General features: G+C 61.3%; 1 protein-coding gene across 7 annotated transcripts in view; it reads left to right on the top strand.

The window, feature by feature from the left end:
* The first annotated feature begins 12,584 nt into the window (after window positions 1-12,584).
* Window positions 12,585-19,500, top strand: part of PACS2 (phosphofurin acidic cluster sorting protein 2) — a 39,771-nt gene continuing 32,855 nt past the window's right edge. For 2 of the 7 annotated variants that reach the window (XM_036014340.1, XM_036014336.1), the window contains exon 1: window positions 12,589-12,869. In XM_036014340.1, the coding sequence (XP_035870233.1) occupies window positions 12,751-12,869 (119 nt within the window). In that variant the 5' untranslated portion in view covers window positions 12,589-12,750. Of the gene's footprint in view, window positions 12,870-19,500 lie in introns of all 7 variants that reach the window. The other 5 variants (XM_036014332.1, XM_036014328.1, XM_036014355.1 and 2 more) reach the window with 4 other exon arrangements.

A 19,500-nucleotide genomic window follows, 5' to 3' on the forward strand; every position in this document is an offset into this window, starting at 1 on the left:
TGAGGGGCTCAGGGGGAAAGTGAGTGAGGCCTGTGACTGGTCCGGGGGCTGTGGGTGGGGCTCGGGGGCGGGGCCGGATTGGAGGGCCGGGCCCGGAGCGGCGAGCGTGGCCTGTGACTGGCCCAGAAGCTGTAGACAGAGCCGGGGGGCGGGGCCGGACTGGTGGGCGGGTCCCGGGGCGGGGTTGAGAAGCGGGCCCTAGGGACTGGTCGGAGGTGGAGACCTAAGCCCGGGGCCGCCCGCCCTCCCTCTGCACTATTGGCTGGTCCCCGCAGCGAACCCGGACTCCGGACCTGGGCCTACCTTGCCCCGGCATCCCCACGCGCGCCGCGCTTCTGTTGTCTGTCTCCACCGGACTCCCGCCCCCCTGCCCGTCACGCGTGGAGACGCGGGAAGGGGACGACGGGTCAGGCCTGGCGTCTTTAGTTTTTTTCATTTTTAAAACTTATGTGTCGATGTTTAGAGAGAGAGAGGAAAAGAGAAAGGAGCTGATTTGTTGCTGCACTTACTAGGCACTCATCGGTTGCTTCTTGTGTGCGTTCTGACCAGGATCGAACCCGCGACCTTGAGGTGTGGGTGAGCTCCAACCGAGTCACCGTGACAATCACATTTTGTGTCCCGCCGCGCCCCCCCCCCCCGCTCCGCGCACGCGTGCCGTTCTCAGACGCCCCAACACCCATGGCGTCCGTGGGAATAACCCTAAAAAGAAATGTGCGAGACTGCATTTTGGACAGGAGCTCGAACTAAATCAGAAAGCGGCAAAGTTATAAATAACCTCTCCACGCTGCAGTCGCAAGTCGATTTAACCCCTTCTTAGGACAGAGAGGTGTTCAGGTAACTTGAGGAGCTGACCCTGAAGTCACGTGCAAGCGTCGATCTGCTAGAGCCGGGAACGTTGTAAAAGAAAGCAGAAAGCTCGCCGAGAGCAGGGGGCCGGCCAGCACCCGCGCAGCGATGCAGGCCCGATGGGAGGCTGCACGTCGGCCTCCTTGCAGGGAGCTCTGGGGAGCACAGAGGCTTTTCTCCTCCCCGTCCCCGGGGAGAGACAAGTGGACTGTCGCCCCCGCTGGGCCTGAGGGGGGCGCCAGGGAGCCACACGGGAGAGGGGCGCGGGGAAGAGGGAGCCCGCCCTCTCCGCCCTGGGTGGGCGAGCAACAGGAATCCACAGGGCCAGGAGGAGCCCCCGAGGTGAGGACGGTGAGAGAGGGTGTGGGCGGCTTGACCAGCATCCCGAGTGTGGGGTGGGCAAGTTCCGCAGCTGCCTTCGGAGGTGGGAGCAGCGAGGGGACCGGAGGGGGCGGGGCGGCACTGCAGGCGCCCAGTGTGGGACTGGAGGCTGGCAGTCACTGTCTTGAGCACTTTAGGGACCTCGTTCTGCTACCTTCTTGCTTCCATCATTTCTCTCCAAAACGTGTTTTGTATCTTTTTGTTGCACTTTGAAGACAAAGTACCATTTTTTTCCCTGGATGCCTTTAACACTTCTATTTTCAGCAGGTTGGCTAGGATGTTCCTGGGTGATTTTCTTTTATTGGGTTGGCCAAAAAGTCTGTTTAGTTTTTTTCTGTAAAATAAGACACCTTTATCATTTTCACTAGTAACTTTATCGATATGGATGTTTTGAGTATGTTAGGTATCTCCCGCTATTGGCTTTTAGTGAGGAGAGGCCAGGGGTGCTGCTAAACATCTTCCAATGCATAGACAGCCCCACAGCAAGGAATTACTTGGCCAAAATGTCAGAAGTACCCAGAAACTTCGCAAACCACTTTTGACACGTTTGATCAGTCACAGCACCTTCTCCATACACTGCACAAATCTTTTTTGGCATTTCATTTTTGTTTTTACTTTTCTTTTTTAAGATTTTATTAATTTATTTTTAGAGAGAGGGGAAGGGAGGAAGAAAGAGAGGGAGAGAAACATCAATGTGTGGTTGCCTCTCACACGCCCCCCACTGGGGACCTGGCCCACAACCCAGGCAGTGTGCCCTGACTGGGAGTCGAACTGATGACCCTTTGGTTCATAGTCAGGCACTCAATCCACTGAACCACACCAGCCAGGGCTGTTTTTACCTTTCTTGAACTAATAAAGCATAATACACCAACAGTGTTGCGTATCTTCTTCCATCTTCAATATTAAAATAGCTGTACAGAAAGTCAACAGTTTTTTTAATGCACGCTGATGACAGCTGTCACAGTACAATCTAACAATTGTTTTGATGAAGTAACACAACTAAGCACTACTAGAGCCATTCTAAGGAAAAAACATAACAGACTTTTTGGCCAACCCAATACTTATGCTAATTAAATTCACCAGTGGCCCTCCCTGGCTGGTGTAGCTCAGTGGACTGAGTACCAGCCTGCAAACCAAAGGGTCACCAGTTCGATTCCCAGTCAGGACACATGCCTGGGTTGCAGGCCAGGTCCCCCAGTAGGGGGTGTGTGAGAAGCAACCACACACTGATGTTTCTCTCCCCCTCTTTCTCCCTCCCTTCCCCTCTCTAAAATAAATAAATTAAAAAAAAAAATAAATAAATAAAATAAAATATATAATTTGTGAGTTTCCCTTTTGAATTCTTCTCAGAACGAAGGTAATTTGATAAGCTTGATGAGCACTCACACCCGTGAAACCATCACCACTGAAGACAGAAGTGAAACGTCCCTCCTGTCCCTCGGCTCCTGTCCCGGACGCTGGTCGTCTCTGCCTTCCGTCTTTTCTTTCTTCTGGTCGGCCTAGAGGTTTACCGGGTTTCCTGACCTTCTCAGAAGACCACATCTGGTTTGTCGATTTTCTTGATTGCCTTTCTGTTTCCTATTTCATTGACTTCTACTCTGACTGGATCATAGTTTTCCTTCTGCCCAACTGGGGCTTGACTTCTTTCTTCTAGTTTCGAAAGGTGAGGCCGCCACGTCAGGCAGGGCGACCACGCTAGGACGCCGTGTTGGGGGCTTTCCTGTGGGACTCGGTTGTTCACCAGAGCCAAGCCCCCCCCACCCCGCCACCTCCCCCAGTCTGGAGTCCCCGCCACACCCCCATTTTTGTTTGTGAGTCTGTTTTGCTTTCCCTTCTGGGTCTCCTGGGGTTCGGCAGCCTCTGAGCCTGAGCTGAACCCTCTCTCTTCCTCCTCCTCCTCCAAACCCAAGTGCCTGCCCAGTGGCTCTGGCCCACTCCCTCTCCACCGCGGCAGTGCCGGCCGGGCCAGCCCAGGGTGGTGCGCTGGACTACACGGCCTTTCTACTCGTGACCACAGCCCCTGTCCACGTCCCACACCGCAGACACAAATCTTAGGACGCTGCTGCGTTTGCCCCAGAGTGTGCTGGCCCTCCACCTCTGCTCTTGGCGAGCGCAGAGCCCGGCATCTGGGCTCCCCCGTTGGGCCCCACTTTATCCTTCAGCTCAACACAACCTACGTCATTGCTGTAAGACATTGGGAAAATGAGGAAAACCCTAAGGATAACCAGAAACCATTTCTACGTTAATCTGAACACGCCGAGGCTGAACAGCGGCTCACAGCTCTGTGGTCGCTGGCGTCCGCCGTCACGACTGGTCCGTGAGCGTCTTCTGCCGACCCTCGTGTCAGAGGCTCGCTGGTTCCCTTTCTCTTCCAACGTCCAGCTCAGGCCCTGGACTTACTGGGACAACCGTTTCCATGGGAAGAAACACTGGAGCGGCATTAAATTACACGCAACGGGGCCCGTCGTTCTCAGGGCTCGCCAAGGCCAGGCGAGCGCGGGCGCACTCTCCCGGGCCGGCAGCACGGCACCAGCAGCCGTGGTCGGCGCTGCCCGGGCTGGGTGTGCGCCCTGGCCGACCCGCCTGCCTTCTGCCGCTGGCCGTTCCTTTCCCCACGTTTCACTACTCGAAATGTCACACACACCTGTTCCCATGTCCCTGGGGAGGTGTCTAGTTTCACCTGTGGGATCTGTGGCCCAGCAGAGGGCGGCTCCGGGTCCCATCCCTCGAGGTGCCACACCTGAGCCTCACCTGCACCGAGCATCAGCAGGGTGCACCCCAGCTGTGGGATGCAAGGGGTCTCCTGACCAGAGGTCCACAGTCGGTCTGGGTCAGTCCACGTCAGGGAGTTTCAGCCGGTGTGCCGTAAGAATTTTTAAAACTCGTGATACCTGACGATTTAGTCACAGTCGAAGGGACCTCTTTTCTCTTGACTGTCAAATACAAAAAAATGACAACAGCCAACACAACAACAGCTGTGTGGTGTGAATGAATCAAAATTATGCCTTTTTTTTGGTCAGATCGGCAAAACACACACTTTTTGGCGTGCCGCGTGATTTCAGTAAGGAGTTCCCCAGGAGATGCGGAGGCTGCAGACCTCTGGTCTGTGGCAGGACACAGTGAGCCGCGTGGCTCGTTGTGACCTACCGTTCCCGGCACTGGTGACAGCGCCGGACACGGTGGCTCGCACACACTTCTGTGAGCCTTGCACTCCTCCACAGGGGCATTGGAGCCCTCCAGTAGGTTTGGGCTTTCTCTGACAGCAGGGTGTCACCCTGGGTGCGGGGCACCCTTACAAAGACCAGCCTCGGTGTGCTGCGGGGGTGCAGGTGGGAGGCAGCTCCTTGTTCACCTGGTTTTTCCAGGACGTGGCCAGCCCAGCCAGACAGCGCCACTACTGGCCTGGCCACAGGAGCCGGTGGTATTTGCCTTCCCTTTCTTTTTCTTCAAATCTTCACCCGAGGACATTTTTTGTTTTGCGTTTAGAGAGAGAGGAAGGGAGAGAAAGAGAGAGAGAGAAACATCGACTGGTTGCCTCTTGTACGTACCCCAACCTGGGACTGAACTGGCAACGTCGGTTTGTGCCTGGACCAGGAATCGAACCTGCCACCATTGGTTTATGGGACAATGCTCCAACCAACTGAGTCACACTGGCCAGGCCTATTTTCCTTCATTTTATTACACAATTCATATGTGTTCATTGCATAGAAAATATGATATAAAGACAAGCAAAAAGGAAAACCTAAGTCAACTGAATCATACCATAGAGTTAATTTCTTAATACTTTGGGTGCATTTTAATCTTTTGGTCTTTTTCCTGTGCTTGAAAATAGGGCTTTTCCATGTATGACCACTTACATGTAAATGCATACTTTATGTGTACATGCATTTACACACATGTTCTAACCACTTACGTCTTGTGCGTGCACTTACACACCTGTCCTGTTGACGAAGTGGGATTGTGCTGTGCATTTTACTTGTAGCCATTTTCTAACCGACCATTTCTCACAGCGGGGGAGTGCTCTGTGGGGGCTGCACGGGGCTGCGGGCCCCACGCCTGGCCCCACTGCCCAGGGCTGATTCCAGGCTCCCAGCCTCAGGGGCTGAGCTGGTGGGGCCACGGGCTAGCACTGGCTGGCACTGTCTGTGGGTGGCCCGGGGGCCACCTGAGTGCAGGGCTTGCCACCGTGGGGGCCTGATGATGCTGCTTGGGGCACTGGCACCCACTTCCCACCGAGCACCAACAACACAGGGATCGTGGTGTTCAGTCCTCAGCAATCGTGGGGGGGGGGGCGTACCTGTGGGGATCTATCCCCTGCGTTCCTGTCCACCCACCACCTTCTATGGGCCTTTGAATCACCCTTCCCTGCTCCACCCTGGTCCTGTCCGCCTGCAGGGCCGTCACGGACCCAGGGTGTCGGCCCTCGGCCTCCCTAGCCCCCACCACGTCTCAGAGGCTCTCTCCCACCCGCCTGTCCCCTTGCAGGTGCAGGTTCGGGGCTGCAGAGACACTGGGGCACGTCCAGGCACGCAGACAGCCTGGCTGTCCCAGCGGCTCCCCTCACTCAGACGGTCTCCTCCAGCCCAGAGGACTCTCCTCTGTCTTTGGCGCCTTTCCTTTTCAGCTGCGCCACCCACCTGGGGTTCTCCTGGGTATTTTGTGCGAGGGAGGCTCCCGCGTGGCTTCGTGTGAGGGGCTGAGGCAAGGCCAGGCCCCCGCCACTCTGTGCTGCGGCCCCCCCCCACACCCCGGCGGGGATCTGTGGTCTCGGCCATGCCATCCTGCGAAGCACTGAAATGCCAGTCAGGATGACCCCTTCTTCCAAAGCGCGGTGACAGTGACGGTGACCCCGCTGACTTCAGGTGGTGCCTCTGGGTGCCAGCTCCGTCAGGCTGTGCCGCCATCACCATGGCTGACCTCAGGACCAGCCAGGTCGGGGGCACTGGGGGCACTGTGTCACAAGTAGAAGGACACAGGGCAGTGTCTCGGGCACAGGCACCTGTAGGCCTTCCGGCTGAACTGCAGCCTGGCAGCCTGGCAGCGGCCAGGGCTCTGCGGGGGAGCAGCGGTGGGGGGGCACACACGAGAGCACCCTTGTTGTAGGAAACCCCTCGTGCGACCGGGAGCTGAGAGGTCCCACGATCGGCCGTCTTCCTGCTGGAGACCCGGGGGTGGGCTGGCTGCTGGGACTCCGTCTGAGCCTGAAGCTCTGAGGCTCAGGCAGGCAGGTGAGGGCGCAGGCCCCAGCCCGAGGGTGGAAGAAGGTGAGACGAGACGCCCAGCTCAACACCGAGACGGAGAAAGGGGGCGAGTCCTCCTCCTCTTTGTTCCATTCAGGCCTTCGACAGGTCGGGTGAGGCCCCCCCGCCCTGGGGAGGGCAGTCTGCGCTCCTGAGCCCCGGGGGTCGCGTGCTGACCCACCTGGGACCTGCCTTGCAGACATGCCTGGAGACATGGCTGAGCTACTGGCCAGCCCAAAGTCAGGACAGCTTGGTGGCCAGACAGAGGCTGTTGCCTGTGCAGGCCCAGAGTCTGGGCTGGCGGAGCCCGGGTGCACACCCAGCTCCGAGGAACCGTCCACGTGCCAGCCTCCTCAAGGAGCGGAACCCCGCTCTCCGGCGGGGGTCTGAAACCATCCAACTGGACGCAGCGGCACTTCTGGGAGGGGCTCAGGGCCTGCGAGCAGGGAGGGTGGGGCACTGCCCCCCCCCAGGCTGGGGCGGTGGTGGGGGGAGCAGCAGCGCTGCCTCCTGCCCGGCTCCACTTCAGAAATTTTCTCTTTTTTCCCAGGAAACGGAGGGCCTACACCTGCGTCTAATGCTTCTTTAGAAATCATTTCCCCTGCCCTGAAAGCATTCCTTGGCCGGGATAAACATCCAGGAACTCTAACCCCCCTGGTGTGGCAGCGCCCACAGCGCTGGCAGGAGCCGGAGAGCCAGGGTCTGCAGAGGCGGGCCCCTGGGTGCGGCCTCTGCGAAGCCTGCTGATGAATGGGGCGGTAATTCAGGTCATGCCTCGTTCGTCAGTTCCCGGGGTGCAGACCCATCTGGGGTGCAAACCCACCCTCCAGCTGCCGAGCCTGTCCCTGAGCAGGGGGCGGGTGAGGGCAGAGGGCGCGTGGCCCCCACGCAGACACCACGGAGGGGCACGGACCGTCGAGGAGTCCTGAAGTTAGTGGGAAGGGGCTGTGTAGCTGTTACCTTGTTTTTCATGCAGCTTCTTGGGTGCAAATTCACATGATTTAATTTTTAATCGTGGGTGTGAATTGGGGCTTGTGTCTTTTGCAGTCTTCCGTTGGGTCCTTTCCTTTTTATCACTGACTTGTAAGAAGTTTTAATGGGTTAAAAATTAGTCTTTCGGTATGTCGGTGGCCATTTCCCCCCAGCGTGTGGCTTGTTTATAAAAGCCCTCTTTGCTTCAAGATGATAAACTATTTTTCTGATTTTTTTAGAGATTTTATAGCTTCATATTTCATGATTAAATTCCCGTTCCATCTGGAATTTATTCTGGTGTCAGGAGTGAAGTAAAGAGTCAAAGGGAAAAGAAACGGTTGATCAGTCGCCCTGGCCAGGTGGCTCGGTTGGTTGGAGCGCTGTCCTGAGGCCCCGGGGGGTGGGGGGGGGTGGGGGGGGTTCCGACCCCTGGTCGGGGCACGTGTGGGAGGCGGCCGATGAGTGCCCCTCCCTCTCTCCCTCCCTTCCCTTCTCTCCAGAATCAGTGGGCACGTCCTCGGGTGAGGATTTAAAACAACAAAACAAAACAAAACATTTCATCCTGCCCTGGCCGGGGTGGCTCAGTGGACTGGGTGCCGCCGGCCTGGGAACCGAAGGGTCAGGGTCACTGGTTTCTCTACTCGAGGTCGTTCTCCCCGGTGCTGTGCTCTGAAACCTGCTTGGTCTGGGTTTCTGCGTTCTCTTACTCCTGCTCCCGTCTCCCCTGAGCCTGCTGCGCGTTTGTCTGCGGCGGCAACTCCAGGACCCGAGGTCCTTCGAGGCTGACTCCCTCGCCCCCAGCCCGTGCCGGCTCGTTTCCTCCCTCTGTGGCGACCCCGCCCAGGCTGGGGCGGAGGGGGCGGGCACCCCAGGGGACCGCTGCTGCTCCCAGCAGCCAGCCCCCCAGGGCCCTCCCAGACAGCAGCTCCGGGACCACGTGCTGGCTCGGGCTCCGAGGCTCCGAGACCACACGGCAGCATGGGTTTTAGTGCACGCCTGGCTGAGGGCAGGCCCGGACCAGGCTCCTGGGGCGTACTCTACCCTCCAGAGCACCAGCCGAGCAGACAGGCATCCCGGGGCTCCTGGGCCAGCGCGGCCCTTTCCCGAGGCTGGCTCCACGCTGTCCCCAGTCCTTGGCTCAGCCACCATCCTCCCCATCTCAGTGACCACCCCCCTTTGTGCTCCCGCTGTCTGGAAGCCCAGCATGTGTGCTGGTGGCCGGCCCCAGTGGTCTCCCCGGCAGGACGTAGGCCCACGAGGGCAAGACCTGGTCCCGTTCTTCTTCCTGGGTTCCCAGGGATTGAAACCGGCTGCACCGTCGTTTACGAAAGGAGCAAAGGACGGAAGTGTGTGGACCGAGGACTCGGCTCTGTAAGGGTCACCTGGGCTGTTTCATCAGGCGGCTCCTGAGAGAACTTCTAGCTCCTACGGTGCACCAGCAGCCGTGGCGAGAGGGCATCTGCTGCACACCAGCCACTAAGCGGGCACCCAGGGCAGGTGCCAGAAGGCCGTGACTCCTGCAGCACAGGTGCTCGTCAGGGTGCGCAGGTGCCCGGGACAGGCCCCCAGGGGCCTGTGGACTGCTGACCCTGTGTTCCACGCCAGCAGACGGGTGGCTGGTGGCACCCTCAGGGTGAGTCCCCGCACCAGTGCAGCCCCTGCAGCAAAGGCCTGCATCCCCGCTCCACCTGCGGGAGGGTGTCTCTGACACACCCAGGGTCTGGCGCTCCGATTGCTCCCCATGTGCCTGTACTGTGCCAGGAGCGCGCCGGGGGTCCTGGCCACAGCTGTTCCTCTCCTGGAAGAGGACCGCCGCCCTGGCACTGCCTCTGACTGCGCTGTGCAGGGCATTTCTGTCCCTCCCTCAGTGACGGCAGCCCAGCCCCATGGGGGTGGGTGTGACACAGGCCACATCCAGGGGTTGCTGAAGCTGTGTCCATCTTCCAGGAGCACGGACCAGACAGGGACTTCTCCATCGAGGGCAGCTTCCTCCACCTGCTCCAAAAAGGAGAGGAGGCTCCGCAGTGCTGCGGGCTGTGGTGGGCTGGAGCAGACTGAAGCGTCCAGCCCGCCGACAGGCATCTGGGCTCTACAGGAGGCCCTGGCCACTCGCCCCACCAGCTTGAGCCACACAGAGGGCGGCGACCGTGCACAGGAGCACACAAGCCTCCCCATGTGAGCGCGGCAGAGGGCGAGAGCTGGTAGGCCATCTCCGTGTGCGTGAGCCTGCTGCGCGTGACGATGCTACTGCCATCCCTGTACCTTGGAGTGGGCCTTGTGATCCCAGGGCCCACTGCTTGCCTGCAGGGGCCAGACCTGCCTGGTGCCACAGCACACCCCCATGCCTGGGTACATCATCTCAACTCAGACTGAAGAGACCAGTGAGTTGCCAGAGCCCCTACCTGCCGATGGAGGGACCCCCCCAGTGACAATGCTTGGGGCCCCAGGAAAGGGGCTGCAGGCCTGGACCTAGTACCCGAGAAGCTGGGGCTTCAGTACAGCTGGAGTCCTATTGCACCTCTGGGAAACCTGAGGCTTTGATTCACCCATTTTTAAAAAGATTTTATTTTTAGGGAGGGGAAGGGAGGGAGAAACATCAGTGTGTGGTTGCTTCTCACACGCCCCCTAGTGGGGACCTGGCCCACAACCTAGGCATGTGCCCTGACTGGGAACTGAACTGGCCACCCTTTGGTTCCCAGGCCAGTGCTCAATCCACTAAGCCACACCAGCCAAGGCTGAAGCTTTAATTTGTTTAGAAATGAGGCAGGCAGGTGGCACACAGTCAGATTCTCACAAAGGTTTTCAGGGTGCCCTCCTGGAACCCCAGGGCTCTGGACGACACTCTCCTCTGGTGTCCAACCCAGCCACACCCAGCAACCCCTGTTGTACAGGGAGGTTCCTCTTGGAGCAAGTTCTTGCTTTAAAGAAACAGCCACCAGAAAGACCAGGTGCATGCACACATTTGGTGGGGGGAGGGGGGTGTCACCCCATGCCAGGCTCTCTGGGAGGGACATCCTCCCTACTGTCACAGCATCAACCCGGGACCCACAGTCCCCTGGAGGAAGATGAGTCATCTTCATGTACAGAGGGGGACAATGCAAATACAAGCTTCTGGCCAGAAGAGTGACGCTGATCACCAAAGCAGTATCTGTCTACTGCAGAAGTCTGGAAAAGCGAGAAGACCCAGTCTCACCCCCACTGACCTTCCTGGCGTCTGCACAGCCCACCTGGAGAACAAATGAGCACACAGTGTGGACTGCGTCCCTGCCTTGCATAACAACGTAAGCATCTTCACCATAGCAGTGGCTTGGGGTGGGGAGGCCATTCAGGGCCAGACTGTGTGAGTCTCCACCCTGGCTCCTCTCCTTAGCAGTTGCATAGTCTCCTGTGCCTCAGTTTCTTCAACCGTCAAACGGGGATGGGACAGGCTGTCATGCCCAGGAAGGTCTCACAAAGGGTGCCTGGTGTGGGGGAAGGGCCCAGCTGCACTGTGGCCGGCCAGCAGCTGGTGTCAAGCCTCCGTGTGCTGGGCTTGGTCACCCTGCTTCTCCTAATCCCGCCCCCCCCGACACTGTACTCGATGCCTGGGTGAGATGCTGGTGCAAACAGACACAACGTCAGGCGGCCCATTCATTTGACCACCTCGCGCTGTCCCCCAGTGCCACATGCCAAAGGCTGAGGTCAGTGGGTGTCTGTCTCCTGTTGTCACCAAAGGCAGTCGGTCCTCCCCAGAGACTGTACCCTGCCCTCTGAACGCCCCCATCTCGTAGGTACGAGACCTACAGGTGCAAGTGGCAGGAGCAGCAATGTGCAATGTAAGGCAACACCCAGTCAGCTGGCTGAGCGGGACGGACCCTGGTGCTGTCGGTTGCACCACCCAACACGTGGGAAACACAGACTCTCTTGTTCTCTCCAAAGCAGCTTTAAGCAGACGCAGCTGTTTTCGCTCCAGATACCAAGTTACAGCTGGAGGCCGGGAGGGATCCTTTGTAGGAGAAAGGGCTCCCAGGGGCTCTGGGATGCGAACCTGGAGGCAGTGGAAGGAAGTCGACTTGACTTGTTTCAGTAAAACTGCTTCTGGACAGCAGGACGGGGGCCGGGAGAGGAAAGCATCTGTGTCACACTGTGGATACAAAGAAACAGAAGAGGTGCCAGCAAAGCTTTTCCTAAATCTCAGCATCTGGTGACTGACCAGAGCCACCGCCAAAAGGATGGGGGGAAGGGACGCCTTGGCCCCCAAACCCAGAGATCCTTTCCTAGGGCCTTTTCCCACCTTCACTGCCCTGTGGGCCCAGTGGGCAGCTCTACCCATTGCCTGCTACTAACCTGGGTCCCCACCTTCGCTGTGAGCTGCGGTCAGAAGCCGCTCCTGCCCCAGACATTCGTTCTCCATTGTCTAGTGTAAAAAAGGCAGAAAGGGTGTCGCTGGACAATAAGGAGACTCGGACAGAAAGAGGACACGCCAGAGGGGATTTCAACCCCACACTCTGGGCTTGAGGGGCTCTTCTGGGCCCCGGCTAGCAGAAACCCCTCCGGAGCCTCGCCCCCCAGCTGCATGGCGTCCCCAGGCCGTCCTCCAGGCCCTGCGGGGGACGAGAGGCAGGCGCAGGGGCCCGGTGGTCTAGGGGGTTCCTGGGGGAGACACAGGGAACAGTAGGGGACAGAAGGGCACCAGGGGACACTGGGAATGCGCAAGAGCCGTGGAGACTCCGAGGACGCGCAAGAAGCCAGGGTTGGTGCGTGGGGACAATGAATGCTCCTGGGAAGACGCGGGACGCGGGGACAGGAAAGCACGCTTTGTGGACTTGCCCCGCAGGCAGACCTGGATCGCGCCGGACCTCTCCCCTCCCGGCCTCCCCCGGGGGGCGGGGCGGGACGCGCGGGGCGGAGCCTGTGCGCAGGCGTCTGGGCGCGCTCCCGCGCGCTGTGGGAGGGAATGCCTGGCGCGGCGCCCGCGGGAAGGGAGTGCGCTAACCTCACTTCCGGCGAGAGCTCCGCGGGCGATAATTGGGCCTGAGGTGCTGAGCGCGCTCCTGTTCAGCCAATGGGCGGCGGCGGCGCGGTCGGAGCCCAGGGAACGCGCGGCGTGGGCGCGCCGGCGGGCGCGCGCGGGGCGGGGCGGGGCGGGGCGGCAGCAGCTTCGTCGCCGCCTGCGGGCCTGTCCGCCGCCCGCCCGGCAGTCCCAGCTGCCCGGCCGCCATGTGACCGCGCCGCCGCCCTCCGCGCGCCCGGCCCGCCCGCCGCCCGCCGCCGCCGCGCGTCCGCGGCTCGGCCGCAGCCCCAGGCCGCCGAGGAGCGGGGGGCCGGCACCATGGCCGAGCGGGGTCGTCTGGGCCTGGCCGGCCCGCCTGCGGCGCTCAACACGCCGGTGCCCATGAACCTGTTCGCTACCTGGGAGGTGGACGGCTCCAGTCCCAGCTGCGTGCCCAGGTACGCCGCCGCCCGGCCGGCCGCTTTGTTCCCGCGCGCACCTGCGGGCCACCCGGGGCCCCCACTCGGGACCGGCCACCCGGGACCTCGCTCTGGGTTCCCCAGCCGGGACCCCCACCCGAGGCCGTCCACAGAGACCGGCCATCCGGGGCCTCTGCCCGGGACCCCTGCCCGGGACCCGCTTCCTGGGATTCCACCCGGGACCTCGCGCCTGGGGCCGCGGCGTTTGCGCCCCTGCTTGGGCACGCACAAGCGTTCCCTGCGAGGAATCCCTGAGCCGGAGGGGGCCCCAGATCCCTGGTCTCCCGGGCTCTCACTTGGTTGGCTCCCAGACAGCGAGCGTCCTTGCCTCCTCCTATGGATGTGGTGCCCGGTGGAGTGCGCCTAGGGTGTCTCCTCTCTCCACCGGGCACCACAGAGTTACTTTTGCATCCAGCCACACTGAAGTCTGAGTGGCCTGGGATTGACCCTCAGGGCACACTGTCCAGAGGACAAACAGACCTGGGACCACGACTGTTCTCCTTCACCCAGCACATCCTCCGGGGTAGCCCTGGGGGCTGGGGCTTCCCACTGTGCCTGCTGGTCTCAGGGCCCTTTCCCGTTTGCGCTGCGCCTGCAAATTTAGAGATACCTGCTTGTACGTCAGCACTACTCACATCATGCTGTCCATTCTACCATCGCAAAAGACACCTCCCACTTGGGGAAGCCCCGTACCCATGGTAACAGCTGGTGGAGGCTTCTCCACAGGCCCACCAGCCCTACTGTACTCGCACTCCTGACTTCCCTGTTCCTCCTGCGGCTTCTTCCCCCTCCGAGGTCCCTGCTGCGGAAGCGCCAGGCTGAGGGGGAGAGACAAGCCCTCACACCAGGGCCTGGTCCTAGGGTGGGCAGCCGGCCGCAGGGGCTGCATGTGGGCTGCAGGGAAGAGCTCTCCCTGGGGAGACCTGCCGGCGGGGACCCCAGGAGTATCCTCCATTACTGGAGGGGCTGGTGTGCCCTGAGGGGGCCATGCACTCTGCCCCAGCTCCTTCAACAGGTGGGTCTGAGTGAGGTGTGGAGGGTGCCGGAGCGCAGGGCTGAGGCTGTGCAGAGTGTGCGGAGTGGGCTGCGAAGCCACACTCAGGAGCTTCTCCCCGGGCCTGCCTCCTCTCTCTGGTCTTGGCAGTTGCCCTGGGGTCGGGTACCACAGCCAGGGGTCATCTTGGACCTTCTCCCCCCAGGCTTCTCCTGTCCCCTCTGTGCTGTCACCAGCACCCCCCGGACCCCACCCGCAGCTGCGCTCTATCAGAGCTCCCCTCGTCCACGCTTGCTCCTCCTGGACGCTTGCCCACAGTGTGCATGACGGTCCGTGCCTCTCCAGCAGCTCCGGGCTCCGAGGAAGTCCACAGTGTGTTAGCTGGGACAGGGCAGGGGGTGTGGGAAGGGTCGGCCCCCTGTGGGCCCTGCGGGAAGCCCACTTAGTGTTTGTGCAGGGACTGTGTGGGGCAGGAGGCAGGGGCCTGGGCTGGACAGCGCTGGCTGTCTGGGAGCTGCCGCTTAGACTGGGAGCCCGCCGAGTCCCCTCCCCGTCCTGGGAGGTGGTTCGGCCCCGGCCCCCCCCCCCCCCCCCCCGTTTCTCTGGAGTCCTTGCCAGGCTGGTGGTGCTCTGCGGGGACTTCTGTGAAGGGGGTCACATTTTCTCTGTTCTCCGTTTTGCCTGATCTCTTAAGTCTCTGAGTGGCATCCGTGCTGATGTCGGCCCCTTCCTTGTGGTGACCCCGTCCCATAGTGGCGTGCATCTCTCCCCTGCCCTGGTCTTTTGGCTTGTTTCCAGGCTTGGCCAGTTCACGATCACCTGCTGTCAGCCTCCGGTCCCTGTCTCCTGTGGGCAGGTGGACCCGCGGAGAGCACGTGCAGACAGTAGGGCTGGGCAGGGGGAGGGGGGTGGCACGCCCAGTGTTACTACCAGGCAGCTTCCCAGAGAGCAGTGCCAGCTTCGGCCCCCTCTGGCGTTCTTGCCAGCACTGCCTGGCTTTTCATTTTTGCCAGTCTGGTAGGTGTGAACTGGTATCGTGGTTTTCACTTGAATCTCTCTGGTTGCTCATGCAGGCCATTTGTACTTCCTCATCAGCGAAATTCCTCTTTCTTTCTTCTGCCGGTTTGCTTTCTCCTTTCCCCCACTTGACTCTCAGCAGCATCTTTGGGGGTAGCGACCCTGTTTTGCCTGAATGTGCTGCCCCCCCCCGCCCAGGACACGGCATGTTCTTGGTTTCGTGCAGCCTGTGGTCCTCCCCAGCATCACTGGCCTCATCTCTCTCCTGCTCCCCCTCTCAGGGTGGCAGGCAGGCTGTTTCGTGGATTTCCTCGTGACACAGTGCTCCTCCCTGTCGACCTTGACCTTTCCGCTGCCTCCTGCTGCTGGGGCCCCACTGCAGGAATCCCAAGACGGCCTCCTGTCCCCTCCTGTCCGTGCCTCCTGAAGGGTCTGGGGTACTTCAGACAGACCCTTGCACTTCCCACTGTTGAGGTTCACAAGTTGTTAGTGTCTGAGGTCGGACGTCTGTTCACCTGCTCTTGCTCCTTCGTGTTCCGCAACCTCCTTGTTCACCCCTTGGTTCGTGTGAGGGGTCATGGATATTTGGTGTATACACACAGAAGGATCTTCAGGTGGAGGTGTGAATTTTGACAGCTGCGTGCCTGTTTTTTTAGGAAGGTTGCTTCTCAGCTCAGCACCCCAGCAGGTCCCCTGCATCCTGGGCTTCAGGTCCACAGGCCGGCAGGCAGCTCCTGGGCCTGGCCTGGCCCCTCCAGACTGCAGCCCAGGAGTCCTCCTTTCCTCGCCACGGGCCGCACTCTGTGTACACCTGCCCCTGGTGGTGGGCATCAGGGTTGTTCCTGGTCAGGGCTCCTGTGTTCAAAGCCACTGCGACCGTGTGGGCACGGAGTGTGGGACAGTGTCTGCTCACTTCTCTTCGGCAGGACCTGGCCACAGGGGACTCGGGTGGCTGTCAGCGTCATAAGAAATGGCCCGTTTTCTGAAGGGGTGGCACTGTCGTCCACAGCCACCAGCCGTGTCGCCTTCCGTGTCATCCTCTTGTCAATGACAGTGATTCTGATGCCTGTGCAATGGCTGCTCCTTAGGGATGTATTCTGCACTTACTGTGAGAAGATACTGAATATAATCATTTTTTAAAAAAATGTCTTTATTCTAGAGACAGAGGAAAGGAGAAACATTGATCTACTGTTCCACCCACTTCTTTTTTTAAAAAATCATTTATTTATTTATTTATTTTTGGAGGGTGGGAGGGAGGGAGAAAGAGAGGGAGAGACACATGAATGTGTGGCTGCCTCTCACATGCCCCCTACTGGGGACCTGGCCTACAATCCAGGCCTGTGTCCTGACGGAGAATCGAACCAGCGACCTTTCGGTTTGCAGGCTGGCACTCAATCCACTGAGCCACACCAGCCAGGGCTGTTCCACCCATTTATGCCTTCATGGGTTGCTTCCGGCGTGCGCCCTGACCTGGGAGTGAACCCACAGCCTCGGCCTGTCAGGACGATGCTCTAACCAACTGGATCCCCGGCCAGGGCTCCTCTTCCAGTTGCTGAGTTTGTAGAAAATTTAGAAAACACGGAAACGGGTTGCTGAGCGGTGAACTGACCGTGCGCCCTCAGACGCAGCGCAGCACGGCCCGTGCGCACGCGCGTCCGCCTGTGACCCCGCCCCCCGCCGCCCGCGTCAGGTTCCGGTGCCCAGAGGCTGCGCAGAGCCCGCCCAGGACGCGGACGGCGTCGCCGTGCCCCGCCGCGGGGCGCTTGTGCGCAGTTGGCGCCGTGTGCGCCGTGAGCGTGGGGAAGAGACCACCCACCCGAGCCGCGGTCGCTCGGTGGGGAGCTCGCCTCCCGATTCTGTTTCCTCGGATGAAGAACAGGTTCTTCGCCCCTTGGGGTTAGGTTTGGAAACACATTTTTTCTGGGAATCTGTCCGTTTTGTCTAGATTCTCAAGTTTATGGGCATAAAGCTGGTCACTCTGTTCTTTTACTTCTTCCTTCACCGCCCGCAGGGCCTGGCCGGCGTCCCCGGTGGCCCCTGCGTCCCCTCGCCCTGCAGGGAGGCGTCCGGCTCCTTAGAGCGGGGCTGGTTCCCGTCCCCCCCGCCCCCCGCTCCCGCGGGAGGCCTGCCGCGCCGTCCGTCCTTCGGTTTCTGGCTCGGCGCGCCGCTTTTCCTCCCTCCCTTGCACAGCAGCACTCGCAGCCGCAAGGCAGGGCACGGTTTAGCTGCGTCTTACCTGCCTTTAGACGTAGAATCGTTCAGTTAAAAGTACTTTAAAGTTTTTCCATTATTCTTCAGCATAGCAGGATATTTCAAAAACTTTCTTCATATCCAAACGTATGGACTTTTTCCTGTTTATTTGCCATCACCGGATTTGGCGCTTCTGTTTCCCGTCACTCGTTCCTCACTCAGTTGGGTCGTGGTCAGAGATGGCAGTCGGCACGACGCCGGGTCCTCGGAGCGCTGGGGCCTCGCTCTGCGGGGGGCTCGAGGCCGCGTGGGCTGACCAGCACGGGGCCCTGCTGGCCGTCCCGGCCTGCGGCGCCCTGCTCTGCGTGCCCCACGCCCCTTCCTTCGTGCGCAGACCAGCTCTCTGGGGCCGCCCCACCTGCGTCCCGCCTGGCTGCGACCTCGGGAGTCGCGGTTGTCCTGGGCGCACAGGTTTGGACTCGCACTCGCTCCCTGGTGCTGTGGGCCTCGAGAGCCTGTGGCTCCGGACCCGGTGACGCTTTCTGCGTGGGCGTGGACGGAATGGCCACACGGCTCCGCGAACGCCCTCCAGAGCGCCGGCCTCTGTGGCCCTCCCCCCGTCCTGTGTCCGCACATGTCTGGGCGTGCCTTCGGCCGCTCACCGTGAACCTGGAGTTCGTTTGCACGCAGGCTGTGAGCTGCCGGCGTTCACCCGGAGCATCCGGTCCCCTGTCCTCTGTCCCTCCCGGTGACACGGTCAGGTCCCCGTCTGCCGCTGCACCTCTGCGTTCACTGCTGTCCTGCAGGTCTCACCTTTGTTTTCCTTCGTCCTGCCTTGTTTCGCTTCGATTTTTTCTTACTCCATTTCCCTCGTTTGCCGCTGCCCACTGTTTCCGTCCAGTGGCCACTCTGTGAACGGTGATCCCTGTCCCGGCTGTCGTGTTGTGATGTTGTTAACTCTGCCATCACTGTCCCCCCAGGGGGCAGGCCCCCCTGCACGAGGAGGGCACACCTCCCTGGCTTCCTCTCGGTCTGTGCTGTTGAAAACAAGCGTCAGGCTCGTTGGACAGTCTGTCCGTTCTCCTCAGGGGCCCCGCGGCGCGCTCTCGGCTGTCGGTGTGCAGCAGCTTCCTCCTCCCGCCTGCACCGCCTGCCCCGGCGCGGTGGACTCTGGACCGTGCGCGGTGACTCGGCCGCTCCTCCTCGGGCTGCGTCTGCCTGCCCTGCCCCCCCCCCCCCCCCCCGTCTCCCCACCCCAGAACACCAGCAGCACCCGTGGTGGCGCGTCCCACGGGGCACACTCTCCCGTCCCCGCAGCAGCAGCAGCAGCAGTGGCCGCTCCCAGCCCTTGCCTGCTCTGCCCCCGTCCCGTGGCCCGGCCAGCGTGCGAGGCCCTGCTGCGGGGTGTGGGTCTCGTCCATGTTTGGGGAAGTCACCGGTCCACTTTGTGTGGGAGGACGGTGCCCGCACTGCGGCTGGGCTGGCTGTGTGCAGGGGCCAGTGGGCGGGGGTGGGGTTGGCAGCCTGGGGGGACTGGGGCTCCCCTGAAGGGGAGGCGGAGGAAGCTGGCTGCGGGGCGTGAGGCCTGTGGGCTGCATGTCTCAGGAGGCATGGGCGGGGGCCTGGCTGCCACTGCCTGCCCACTGCTGCCGACCCTGACCCCTTGGCTGGGGGCGGGGGGGCAGGTGGGCTCCACAGACTCCTGCTGTGAGCGTCTCCTCTTCCCAGGTGGGCTTCCTCCTTGGGGAGTGGCTAGCGCTGCCCTTGTAGTGACTCCTGGGGCGGGGGGGCACATGTGTGCCAGGGCGGCCCCCGGCAGGCTGCGGCACAGCGCTCTGCGAGGCCACCCCGCAGGCGGCACCTGCGGAACTCGCAGCCGGGCCCCCCACCCTGGTGGGGGTGTCCCTGTCCCGAAGGACTGAGTCCCTGGAGTCTCTGGTGGCTGCACTTCGAGTTTCTGAGCATCTCTGGCCGACGCAGACCCCCGTCTGCCCCGGGGGAGGCAGCGCCCACAGGGCAAGCGCCGTGCCCGCCGGCCTGCTGGTTCCCGCCTGCGGAGCTCAAGGCCGCGGCTGCAGCAGGGTGGGTGGGGCCTGGTAAACGAGCGCAGGGTGGGTGGCTGGGGACGCTGCAGGCAGGCACCTCTTTCCATCCCTGCGCCCCTGGCGATGGGCGTTGATTTCTCCACCTGAGCCCTGCGGCGTGGCGGCTGCCGGCGCCCCGTGGAGGGAGGCGCCTGCTGCACGTCCCTGCAGGGGACACGAGGCTACGGCCACTGGGGTCGGGGCGGGACCTGTCTTCTGCGCCAGCCCCCCACTCCCTGCTCCAGCCAGGGAGGACGGGGTGGGGCCCGCCTGCTGGTTCCAGGGTGCCGGCCGTCAAAGGCCCTAGGTGCTCCCTGGGAACCCA

The sequence above is a fragment of the Phyllostomus discolor genome, chromosome 1 (assembly GCF_004126475.2).
Source record: "Phyllostomus discolor isolate MPI-MPIP mPhyDis1 chromosome 1, mPhyDis1.pri.v3, whole genome shotgun sequence".
Lineage (NCBI taxonomy): Eukaryota > Metazoa > Chordata > Mammalia > Chiroptera > Phyllostomidae > Phyllostomus > Phyllostomus discolor.